This window comes from Pantherophis guttatus, chromosome 1 (genome assembly GCF_059756535.1).
Source record: "Pantherophis guttatus breed Tessera chromosome 1, ASM5975653v1, whole genome shotgun sequence".
Lineage (NCBI taxonomy): Eukaryota > Metazoa > Chordata > Lepidosauria > Squamata > Colubridae > Pantherophis > Pantherophis guttatus.
This window is the reverse complement of record NC_142063.1, coordinates 273,334,828-273,347,937: the sequence shown is the minus strand read 5'-3', so window position 1 is coordinate 273,347,937 and position 13,110 is coordinate 273,334,828. Positions and strand designations below refer to the sequence as shown.

General features: G+C 38.8%; 1 protein-coding gene across 6 annotated transcripts in view; it reads left to right on the top strand.

The window, feature by feature from the left end:
* The window catches only part of FRMD1 (FERM domain containing 1), a 49,080-nt gene that overhangs the window by 31,355 nt on the left and 4,615 nt on the right, over positions 1-13,110 (top strand). For all 6 annotated transcript variants that reach the window (XM_060692336.2, XM_034428431.3, XM_034428434.3 and 3 more), the window contains exons 6-11: positions 1,053-1,239; positions 4,435-4,590; positions 6,874-6,939; positions 8,719-8,787; positions 11,126-11,300; positions 12,689-13,024. In XM_060692336.2, coding sequence (XP_060548319.1) covers positions 1,053-1,239; positions 4,435-4,590; positions 6,874-6,939; positions 8,719-8,787; positions 11,126-11,300; positions 12,689-13,024 — 989 coding nt within the window. The remainder of the gene's footprint in view (positions 1-1,052; positions 1,240-4,434; positions 4,591-6,873; positions 6,940-8,718; positions 8,788-11,125; positions 11,301-12,688; positions 13,025-13,110) is intronic.

The window sequence follows — 13,110 nt, the reverse complement described above, 5'->3', positions numbered from 1 at the left end:
CTGGTGCCTGCAAAGACCAGCTGGCCAGCGGGCATGTGCACGCCGGAAATCAGAAGAGCAGCTGGCAACGGCACACGTGCCCACAGAGAGGACTCTGCGTGCCACCTCTGGCATACATGCCATAGGTTCGCCATCACGGGTATAGGGTTTGTTCCTTAGCAAAACTTCTAAGTGGTCTGGCTTTCCTGAATTCATAGTTAAAATTCCCTTCACCCAGGGGTGAAATGCTCCCAGTTTGGACCGGATCGCCCGATCCAGTAGCAATGGCGGCGGGTGGTTCAGATAACCAGTAGCAAAAATCCCTGCGCCTCCCCCCCACGATGCCCAGCTGAGCCGCACGATCATCAGAGGCTTTTTTTTTTTACTTTTAAAAGCATTTTTTCTACAACCTCTTCCGACGAAAAAATGCTTTTAAAAGTAAAAAAAAAAGCCTCTATTGATAGCGTGGCTCAGCTGGGATCATCAGAGGCTTTTCAAAGCATTTTTTCCTGCAACCTCTTGGCCAAAGAGGTGGTAAAAAAAATGCTTTGAACAGTCTCTGACGATCCCAGCTGAGTTGCCTGATCGGCAGAGGCTTTTCAAAGCATTAGAAAAAATGATTTGAAAAGTTAAAAAAAAAAAAAAGTTGGCCACGCCCACACAGTCACATTACCCCCACCAGTACCAAGCCACGCCCACAGAATCGGTAGTAACAAATTTTACATTTCACCCTGCCTTCACCCATAGTTAGTACAGCCATTGCTTCTATTGATTAAGTTGCTGAGAATAATAAAAATGGTCATTCGGTATCTCTTCAAAAAACTGAGTAGAGAAGTTGTCTTAAATAATATCCAAGCAGCAATTCTCTACCTCTCAGATCTTGAAGGAAGATTTTAGACTATTGCCTACATAACATACAACTAACAATAAATGATTGGAATTGATTGTTCATCAGTATAAAAATCCTCTAATGATGGGAAATTGGTTACATGTCCGCCTTGCCTTCTTCTACCATTTTGCTTTTAACTAATGGTCTGTCCTCTTCTCCTACCTCATTCTTACCTCCTCTGCAGTGACAGGGTGGCCCGGCATTATTACTACTGCCATCTGAGGGAACAAGTGTTGAAGTCACGATGCACCAACAAAGAAGAAATTTACTTCCTACTGGCTGCTTATGGTCTGCAGGTTGACCTTGGTGACTACAAAGATAATGTCCATGGAGAGAACTATTTTGAACCTCAGACATATTTCCCTCAATGGGTGAGTCTGGAAACGAAGCTAAACCTAAACTAGGCTTTGAGGCATTGTGAGTTCAAAGAAGTTTTAAGATTTTTTTCTTTTTTTGCACATGCTTTGCATTCCTGTTTCACCTTTGCTTGCTCAGGATACAAGTAATCTGAAATCAATCTTCAATTCATCCTTGTGGGATGAGCCATTCAAATGTGTTTTTTCTCATGGCAACTCTGGAGTTCTCCCATAGTCTCTGCTCACAGATCTTCAGCAGATAGATAGATAACCTTTATTGTCAATTTTTTAATGTGGGAACACTGGCACACATTAAAAATGAAATTATTGCCTGCTCTCAAAAGTATACACATCTATAACACACATATACACATGCTATATGCATACAGTACATATATACCTGCACCCATATATATAAATACATACATACATATTATCCATCTATATTATCCATCTTTAATACATATCGGAAAGAGGAAGCTTGAGAGTTCACAAGGTTAATATTATATGGAACAAAACTGTGACTGAATCTGGATGTTCTGCTTCTACTTTGCAATTATGTTTGAAATGAAAAATGGGGGATGGCACTGAGAAAGAAGATTGTATAGAATCAACTTTTTTCCTAATCAGCAACCTTCTTAACTCTTCAGCCTTTCCTGAAAATTCCCCATCCAATAAGAGTGCAGGGTGGAAGGGGACACAGGGAATTCTCCTGAAGCAAAAACTTCACTGGCCATAACCTGTTTTCCTGAACACTGTGGAAACTAGGCTGAATCACCAGAAATACATCCCTGAGGGATCAGGAGGGAATTTTATATCAAGAAAGGATGGTTTTAATATTATGCATACACACATCTTCCTAATACAGTGCTTCAGTCTCAGCCAACCACAGTTTTCTCTCCTGTGGATATTCTCTATTGAGAATAAAATTAACCCAAGTGATGTGGGAAAGGAGTAGCATTGATCTGTTCTTAGAGCCAGTTTTGGTACTAGCAAACACCTAGAGTCCAAACCTCATTGTTCTTATCTTATTATTTGCCTGCTATCAGACAGGTAGGTAATTTACTACCAGAAAGGAACCTGGCATCCAGTGGGACATGTCTCTCCCTGTCCCCCGGGGTATAGCAATGAGATTATGCATACATACAATACTTCTCCGTTGACTTCAAGGTTCAGGATTGTTGCCGCATGCAGCAAAGAATTGTGATCATGGTCATAGCTGTTGGGGAAGAGGCCAAAAGCAGCAAGCAAACAAGCAATTTTGTTTGGAAATCTGGTTCCTAAACCCTTGGTGCTGAGCTGATGAGCTAAGAAAGATCAGGCCCCCAGGCAGCCAGATAATTAACACTGTGTGAAATTTGATGAGGCACACAAAGAACAGACATACCATAGCCGCCTAAGGGATCCTCCCTCTAATTAAGAAGATATTCAGGAGGAATTCTTGTCCAAGGTAGATCTTAAGGGCTTTTTAAAGGTCAGACGGTGATTAGGCAGAAGAATGCTAGCATAGTCGCTCTCAGTTGTAAAAGCCCCCTAAATCCATACTAGCTCCCTAACAAACATGATCATATATAGGCTAGTTGCTAAGAATTGTGTAGAGTCTGGGTCACCCACAGAGACAAATCACATTGGAAGAAAGATCTCCAGTTGAAAGATATGTACAGCCTCCATATATTGAAAAGTGTCCAGGTGACTTGTAAAACTGCCAGGTGAGGTCAACGAGCCTTGTACTCTCCTCATTGCCATCTATTGGTTTCAACCAGCTTTTTAATTTATGAGATTTCTGTCCCACCTTTACTCCAGGAGTCCAAGGTAGCATAGATAACATTTCTTCCTCTATTTAAGAATATCCCTGCATTTGGGGGGGGGGATAATATGGGTGGGGGGGAAATATGTGGAGATTACTTCCACTTTGATTGGTTGATCCACTTTTCTGCAAACAAAATGGACAAGGAGGCCCTGATCTGCCGATTAGGAGGGGCCATTGCTTTGCTTCACTGAATTGCTTTGAAGGTGTGTTTGCTCAGACTTCTGACGAATTGAAGAACTCCTTTGAAGATCTGCATAACCCTACTTTTAAACCTTCTTAGATTACCTTCTTACAGAGTGCCCAACTGTCATAGAGGCCAGCATGCAGGAGAAATTCTTCGGGGTTCACACACTTTGAAAAGCTAAGAAGCTGTTGATTCAAATCTAGGGTGATAGTCCCACCAAAATGACTTAGGGGCATTCTGAGCTCTTTCTACATCCCTACAGTCAATTATCAGTTACAACCATTTTGATGAGATAACAAAAACTGAAAAATAAACTAAGTTAGACTTCCCCAACTTGGGCACCCTCTAGGTGCACAGATTTCAGTCGCAAAATTCACTTAGTATGGCCATTGTTAAGTATTTGTATGAGTGCAATACACACATCTGGAAGATCCCTATGTAGTGAAGTCTGAAGAGAATCGTCTATTAGCAAAAATGTGTTCTGAAGACAGTTTTTACAGATTCAATTTTTATTGTGCTGCAGTTGGATTTAAAAATCCCTAATATCTGCTGAACTTCTCTCCAGATTAAAATTTACATTACTTAAATTTATATTATTTTGAAAATCACAAATATACCTACCATAAATGTTTTTATTATTTATTGAGCAGTTTTGCCATGTACTTAAAAGAGAGACAAAGTTAGAAAGTGTTTATTAACATGTGGCAAGTTAAAATAGCTAACTCCTTTAGGGAAGAAAGATGCGTGCATATTTGTATTTATTTTAACTTATTTTTATACATTTGAATATAGCACTTCACCTTGTTTGGAGTTCAACGTGCTCTATAGTTTAATTCTTTTTCACATTAAAAATAAGAAATTGATTAAGTACATAATAAAAAGGTTAATGCTCCAAGAAAACAGTAGATTAACATATTTTGGGAAAGTTATGTTTACAAAATTAAAGAGATTGTAATGAAGGCATTGGGCAGGCCTCTGAGTGTGCTCCATGGTCAGGAATAGCAACTGAAAAAGCTCTCTATTTGACAAAGATGGGCAAATGAAAAAGTGCATTCTCACAAATACCTTACACTGAATGCAGTTCAAAGTTTGGCCATTAAGAACTTCTGAGACAATTTATTTTTAGCTTAATATGATCATGTGTTGAATTTTAGCTGCCTTCTCCTGTCAATTTATTGAAGGGAAACTGATTGTGGTTTCTTTCCCCTTCGGATAGATAATTGCCAAACGGGGGAGTGATTACATCCTGAAGCATGCACCGGAGATGCACCGAGAACAGAAAGGGCTGTCAACCAGAGAATCAATTCTGAAGTATGTCAAGGAGTCGTGTCTTCTGGAAGATGTCCCTGTCCACTTCTACAGATTGCATAAGGTGCAATAAGAGGCCTTTTTTCAAGCTTTAGAGCAGGGATGTCCAACCATGGCAACTTTAAGATTTGTAGACTTCAACTTCCACAACATGCTGGCTGAGGAATTCTGGGAGTTGGTCTGCAAGTTTTAAAAGTTGCCAAGGTTGGACCCCTCTGCTTATAATATTCTGCCTGCCAGTAGATCTTGTTTGAGCTCCTATTCTAGATGTGTTTTGAAAGAGCTGTAGCTGTCAGATTATGATTCAGTAGCGGGGGTTTGCAACTCTCTAGAATAGTCAGTAAAAGAAAGCTTGCTTTTTGTCTATCTTCTACCTTCATCTATTCTCATATTTCCTTTTCTTTTAAGATATTCATGGATTTTGCCTGACGTAAACTAAAAGGGCTAAAAACTGGCAAGATCTAACATGCCTCATGCCCAAGTATGCAACAGGTTGAAAATTGGTTGCTTTAATACTTGGATTCCTGCTTAACTTGAAATACTGGAGGGAGTGAGGGAGTGATTATGAGTGCTCCTCCTCCCCCATCCCCCATATGTTGATGGTTAGACAAACTGTATTTATTTCTCTTTCACTATTGCTTTCTGTGGTGGTGGTGTTGAAGAAGAAGAAGAGAAGAAGAAAGATGGATAATTGTTTATGAAATAGGCATAGATTTCAATCTAAGGTTTCAAAACAACATTTGTTAAACTGCTGATACCTTCACAAGAAGCTCTTTCATAATCAGCGTAATTGGATAAAAGAGAAATCTGGAATTACTACTCGGAGTTGCGCCAGTCAAAACCTAATCCTTAAACTGTTAATTCCCTAATTCATAGCTCCTGTTTATCATGGGTGGATGCTGCCTAGCAATGAAACCAAGGTGGAGAACAAAAGACTTCCATGCATCCTGCTGAGGGCTTTTCTCAGGGATCTTGTGATGGTCTTGGCTAATCCTTTGGAGCTTGAATTGTCAGTTTATTGGCTACAACCTGTGTTTGCTAAAAAAAAAAATTTTTTTTTTAAATGCTCTTCTCACTCCATCTTCCATTTCATCAGTCCTGAAATGACTAGAAAAGTTTGATGCAAGTGACCCTTTAGGCAGAAAAATAGTGATGTGTGTGTGTCTCTGTGTGTGTGTGTGTGTGTGTATTTTATGCTGTTTCCATCTCAAACTGCTCAGTGCTAGAAAGAAGTATTTTGTATTGCTGGATAGGAAATCTGAGAGAAAGGGCTTTTCTTGATAATTAGTTTTCCCTACAGAGAAAGAACCCGGCATCCGGAACAGAATAAAGTGTTCAGCAACATTAGTACTTTTTGACTAGTTGATTCAAAAAAAAAATTCTTAGAAATCAATGAAATGTCCAGTTCCATTCTCAAATGCTATTGCAAAAAGTCTTGCTATATCTCCTTAAAGTGGTCAAGTAAACAATTCTTTAGCTTAGAACCAACAACAGAAAATAACAGTGCTGGATTAGCTTGTATTCACATAGGTTGCATTCACAGATACACAGATACACATACCACAAGATATTAAGTCAAAAATTAACCTGTTTGCGTGAGAAGGTAAGCCATGAAGCAGCTAATGTTAACTCCAGTTTAGCATTCATGTCAAGTGTGCAAATGCAGCTGCTGAGTCTTTTCCTGAATTGGTTGAAAGCATTGTATGAACACAACCACAGCGGTGGAATTTCTACAACAGGAGTGTCAAACTCGCAGCCCAGATGCGTCACACACTGGCCACATCCACCCTCATTTTAGTGAAGGGGAAAAATATCACAATACATCACACGTTGACAATGTGATGCCACAAGTTTGACACCCCTGTTCTACAAGATAGATCTTAACAGGAAGCAGGGCAAAGAGGGATAATGTAGAGACACATTGAGATAACATGTTGCCATAGGAATTTCAGCTTGGAAACAACTTTAAGAATTAAAAGCAGAAGCTTGAGCAGAGCTTGTAACCTCCCTTTAGCAGATGCAGTCACTCCCAATTTAGTTCAACATGCTCCCACATGTCCACATCTTCTGGAGGCAGGCAGCTAAAATCTTCTGAGCTCTTTACATAAAATATTTCAGTCATTCCTTCGAGCAGTTCCTAAAGCATGGATGAATGTAACAAAACCTTATTTTCCAAAGGAGGGTATTACTTACGGAGGAGAAATATTGCTGATGGGAGATAACCTTGACCATAGTTCTAGCCTCCAACTGTGTGGCTGTCTTTTGATAGGTCATAGCATCTTCACTAATTCTCAGGGAAGTGAAGATGCAGAATTCCTTGTCATGCTGAATCTCTCTTCCTTCTCAGGATAAGAAGGAGGATCGTCCTACAATCATCCTTGGTTTGACGCTTAAAGGGATACACATCTATCAGGTAAGAACCCTTCTTATATCCCTGCAGGTATATAAGATCTCACTTTATTAAGCTTGACTTTAATGTTTCCATGGGTCACATGTTCAGTGTTCCAAGTACATACAAATGTGTATTGTGCATGCAATGCATAGTAGCCAGGCCAGAATTAGGAAGTTGGTCCAATACCAATAGACACAAGTCTTTCTGGAATAGAAGAGTCATGTATGTTGGAGCAGGCTTATATTCAGAAACAAGTCGCATTAATTTCAGTTCAGTTCTTGGACATGAGTTTCAGCCATAATATAGTATTATAACCAAAGCCAGTTTGGTCCAGCGGTTAAGACAACAGGCTAGAAAGCAAAAGACTGTCAGTTCGGGTCCCACCTTAGCCAGGAAAGCCAGCTGGGTGACTTTGGGCCAGTCATTCTCTCTCAGCCCAACTCAACTCACAGGGGTTTTGTTGTGGGGAAAGTGGGAGGAAGAAGGTATGTTGGATATGTTCTCTCTGCCTTGAGTAAAAATAATAAAGGTGAGATATAAATAAATAAAATTAGTGTTAATTCTTCAGTCTATTCACAAGTACTCGTGTTACTTTCTTCTTCATCAGTGGGATTATAAGAGAAAATGGTAGGGTTTTTTAAAATTTTGTTTTAAGTTTTGGACATTAAGAATATTTGGGATTTTAACACTGTTTGATTAATTTTATTAATTATTTTTAGACAATAAAAGATAAGCCAGAAATTTTCTATAGATGTTTTGCTCATCTGTTTCACTAAAAAGTAGACTATATGATATTAGTTGTATATTTTAATTAAATTTTTATACTGACACTGTATTAGCTTACAGTATTATTCTAAATAATTTTGATTACATAGTTGAAGTGTATTTCCAAATTATATATTTGAATTTAATCGGGTTGTTATATAACAAACCTTAAATACAACAAAGTAAAAATAAGCTTTTTTTTTAGCCTCATATAAGACTTGCTCTTGACTAGATTATTTTTTAATATCTTTATCCTTAGTAAATCACATAAACTATTGCACAATCTGTTATATCCAACCACATTCTGCTAATATGACTTGAGGTTAAGAATACCCATTAATGTATCACCATTAAAAGATTTAAATTTCCTTGATTCAAAACGGAATGTGAGATGAGCTTTTTACATTAATAGACACTCTGCAAATGTGATAATTACTATATGTTGAATACTTTCAAAACATATGTTAAGAATTGGATTATTACATCTGCATCTTGAAAGAAAAGATCAAAGGGATTTCAATCAAGTATCTTTGAAAAGAAAATTAAGGAACTTTTGAATAGTTATAAATCAAATCTATGAAAACAAGGGAAAGTTGCTGGTCCAGATAGATTACTAATAGACATTTTAATGGAAATTTTGGCTTCAGTATTGTTGATAGTATATAAAGAAGTTAATGTCATCAGAACATTTCTTTCCTTATTTTACTGAGGCTTACATTCTAAATTTCATATTCACGTCAGGTAAAAGAACTGATATTCCATGTTCTTGTTAAAATGTTGACAACAACTTTAGCATGGAAATTTCAAAAATATATTTCCTTCCATAGTTCATCCTGCATGATCCAGCTTTACAAAAGTAAAGCAAACCTACAATAATATTAAACTATTAGTAGGTAATTTTAGAAAGTCAACATAAAAATGTCACTGAGGCACTTTTTTAAGATGCAGAAACAGCCTTTAATATTGCATGAATCAAATTTTAGAATCATGTTTTTTGGGGGGAAATGGATTCTCATGTGTTTAATATTGTTACAGGAAGTAAACCATGTTCGTCAACTACTTTATGATTTTCCCTGGTCACATATTGGAAAAGTTGCATTTTTGGTAAGTGATAATTATGACTTCTTAAACCTACTTTTAGTTTAAATCATTTTATTTGTTAAAAGCTTGAAACAGATAAATATAAATTAAATACAAAATGTATGAACATACATGAATCTGTATGCATGTGTGTGTCTATTCTAGAACAGAAATAGATAAAATGTAATTTAACCTGTAGTCCTGCAGTCCTTTATTCATGTACCCAGGAATTAATTCAAGTGAATTAAATGAGCTTCTATATAGAATTGCAATGATAGTGTATTAAAATAAAATAAATTGTAGTAGCAATGCCAAAAGAGGGCAGTGAGTACATAGGAGGAGAAAAGAAACCTGCACACACATGTAAATTGAAGTGAAAATGATCCCAATCTTTGGTTAGAGCTAACAGACTTTTTGTATAACATAGAGTACATATCCTTCATTTGGTCAACCTGATGGCTAACTTATTACTTCTTCCATCTCATATATTAAATAACTTAGGAAATTAGTAAGATAGTGGTGGTTCCACTGAGCCCTCCCTGTTCTCCACATGTGTTCGGAATGAACTCGCGGTCCCCTTACAGAGAGTTTCCAAGAAGTGAATCTGTCCAGACCTGAAGTGCTTTGGGAAAGAAGTAGTAACAAAATTGTAATGTGCTTCAAGTCCCCTGTACTATGTTTCTGTGAGGAGGACAACAATTCTGAGTGCTAGAAATGTGATATGCCTGCTGCTCTGGCTCTGGCAAAAACGATGATGGTCCATGTCCGCAGCAAAGACAACCAGTCATGAGTTCCTTAGAATGGTATATCTTCTTTAAGCTTATCACAGGAGGATGGTCACCTTCTGATGAGCCCTCTAACTTCTACATTGGCATATGAAGCTGCCAGATTCCTCCAGGTTCACTAGGTCCATATAAGCTGCAAGAAGCCCAGTTGTCTGCCTCTGACCCAGGGGTGAAATCCAGCAGGTTCTGACAGGTTCTGGAGAACTGGTAGTAGAAATTTTGAGCAGTTCAGAGAACCGGTAGCAGAAATTTTGAGTAGTTCAGAGAACCGGCAAATACCACCTCTGGCTGGTCCCAGAGTGGGGTGGGAATGGAGATTTTGCAATATCCTTCCCCCAGGAGTGGGGAGGGAATGGGGATTTTGCAGTATCCTTCCCCTGCCATGCCCACCAAGCCACACCACGCCCACCAAGCCACGGCCACAGAACCGGTAGTAAAAAAAATTAGATTTCACCACTGCTCTGACCCCACAGGTAATTGCTTGTATGAAATCTCGGAGAGAAACTGTATAAAGGAATCCAGGAATGTGTGTAAAGTGGAGATACATTCTTTGCCCCTGGAAAAGGCTTGAATTTAGCAAAAAAAATTCCCAGAAAATAGTGCAAAGATACAGCCTCAACCCATCGAAGTTTCTTTATCTGCTTGTGTGCCAATATGCTGCTTTTATAGCTGAGGGTCGTTTGGATCCTAAAAGATCTTGACATCTGAAGAAGCCAAGCTTTAAAGATGTTGGGACCAGGGTGATAAGCTTACTGATGGGAAGCAGTCATAATTCAACAGGAAAAGATGTACTTGAACATCCATAGAGAACTTTATTTATCATAGTAATGTCGTGGCCCGTACGCAGCCTATGCCGCTGGTGGTTGATTCAGACAGTGAGGAGGCTGGTGTGGTGCTGCACCAGCAGCCTGTGCAGCTGGCATTTGAGTCGGACAATGAGACTGAAGAAGATGTGGTGCCAGAGGTGGGGATTCATCCAGGGCCTTCAGAACCTCCAGAAGCTCCCTTAAGTGAAGAGGACGAAGACGAGCCTCTTCTCGATGCACGGGCACCCAGAGCTGCCAAAAGGCAGGAGTGGCTCCTAAGGAGGAGGTCTCCTCGAGAGTAAGGCTTGGGGCTAATTGGCCAGTCCCTTTGCCTATTTAAGGAGGAACGCCACCTGAAGCAATTTGCAGGGAACAACTTCATTCACTCTCCTTCGTGCCTTGATCTTAGTTCCTTGCAAATTGCTTCTGGGCTTTCTGCCAACCATAGTAAGAGTAAGATTATTTATTCTTTGAATTCTTGTAGGCTTTAAGAAAGTTAATTAACAGCCTTTGTTTGGAAAAAAACTTATTTAATTTAATTAAATTTAATTAATTTAAATTAATTAATTATTTAATTTAGTAAACTAAGGTTTGTACAGACTTTGTGTGTGCTGCGTTCTTTGGGGTCCATAGCTGGGGCAGAACAAGTAAAGGCCTTTATTTTTTGTGCCCAGCTTCTATGATTCGTTCCAGTGTCCTTCAAAGACTTACATTTTTCCTTCCCTCTCCTCTCCTCTCTTGTCTTTCTTTTTTCTTTCTTTTTTAATTTAGGGGAAAAAATTTGTGATCCAGCCAGATGGCTTGCCTTCTGCCCGTAAGTTGGTTTACTACACAGGCTGCCCCTTCCGCTCTCGGCATCTGCTACAGCTGCTCAGCAACAGTCACCGGTTGTTTCTTAACATCCAGCCTATACTCAAGCAGATCCAGATAATGGAAGATGCAGAAGGTATGTGAAAATGATGCTGCCAATAAAAATGTTTTTTTAAAAAAATGAAAGCGCTGATTAAGTTGGTTAGTGGGTGGCTTGATGGGTGGGTTGGTTGAATATGTAAATATTTGATAAGCCAGATACATTATTTGAGCCAGTTGAGGCAAGCAGGAGAAATATCAATGAGTGACAATGTTAGACAACTGCCAAAGTTTGTATTCTATTAATTAACTTTCAATGAAGCCTGTAACTACTGATCATCATTATTACCTTTTCTGATTTGCTTGTTTGGAGCCCAAAAAAAGGCAGATGGTGAGGTGAAAGAAGAGAAAGTTTTCTGACACAGTTTTGCATTTTATTCTTTATTTATCTATTTATTTTATCTAACTGAGCTAATGGGCCCCTCCAATTATTGAAAACTCTGAGCAGTTTACATACCCAACATCCATAAAACTGATGACAATGATAAATAATTACTCCCAATAAACAAGAGTTTCCATCTCTAGACTGAAGAACATAATTCTACATTACACAAATATCTTGCTGTAAGAAGGGACAGTCTCAGTTTCCTATGGGAGGATGTACAGGTCTACCTCCATTGTTCCTACGGATGACTTCTCTGAGAGATGGGATCCAATGAGACTCGATTCTTCCTGATCTTATTGGAAAGGCAGATCCGATTGAGAGTAGATGGTGTCAAAACATGTGTGCTCCAGTTTAGGGCTATAATACAGTACATTCAGTGGACATTAAACAACTGCAAAACAAGCATAACACTATCACAAAAAACAATCACATCTTACATTCAGAATAAATGTTGCATGTTGGTAGGGATGCATTCATACTGTTTCCAATTTATTTTTCCTCTGTAAGAATATCCATTTTTTTTATTAATTTCAACACATGGAATAATTCCTATGCAAAAGAAATATGGTTGAATGAAGAGCAAGGAAAACTGCTATGTGGAACACTTAGACTTATATACCGCTTTACAGTGTTTTACAGCCCTCTCTAGGCAGTTTACAGAGTCAGCATATTGCCCCCAACAATCTGGGTCCAATTTTACCCACCTCGAAAGGCTGGAAGGCTGAGTCAACCTTGAGCCTGGTGAGATTCGAACTGCCAAATTGTAGTCAGCGGCAGTCAGCAGAAGTAGCCTGCAGTACTGCACTCTAACCACTGTGCCACCGCAACAAATACTATATATGATAATTATATGGGATATTGCATTTTTAAAAATAAATTAGTTCTTGGTTGCTAGGTTTCATTTCTCCTTTTCCTGTAACATTTTTGGTATCATGTGGCTGTAATTTTTTTGGTATTAATGTAACTTTAATTGTTATGTAAAATTCAGTTTATTTATTTCTTTTTCACACTTTTCTTTATCTACCCCTCCACTCTTCCAGAGAAAAAGAGGTATCGAGAATCCTACATCAGTGATACTTTGGAGATAGATTTTGATCCATCAGATAAGCATTCGCACGACAGTGGGAGCAGCAGAGGAAGTGAGAGTAACAACCGCCTATCTCGACAGTCTACTGACAGCCATGGCAGTTCACACACCTCTGGCATTGAGGCTGACTCGAGACAACACATCTCCATGGAGATGTCTGTGGACGAACCCTTTGGGATGGATCCAATCCATCAGAAGGATCAGTCCTGCAGTTCCAACATCAGTTATAGTAGCTCTGGAATTGATAGCAACAGCAAAGAGAAAGCTGAAAATGACTTGCACGATGATGGTAAGTTGTGAAAGGACAGAATCACTAGTAGCCATTTTGTCTCCAAGGCAAGCTGGAAACAGCAGAAAAATGGTTGGCAGGTGGGT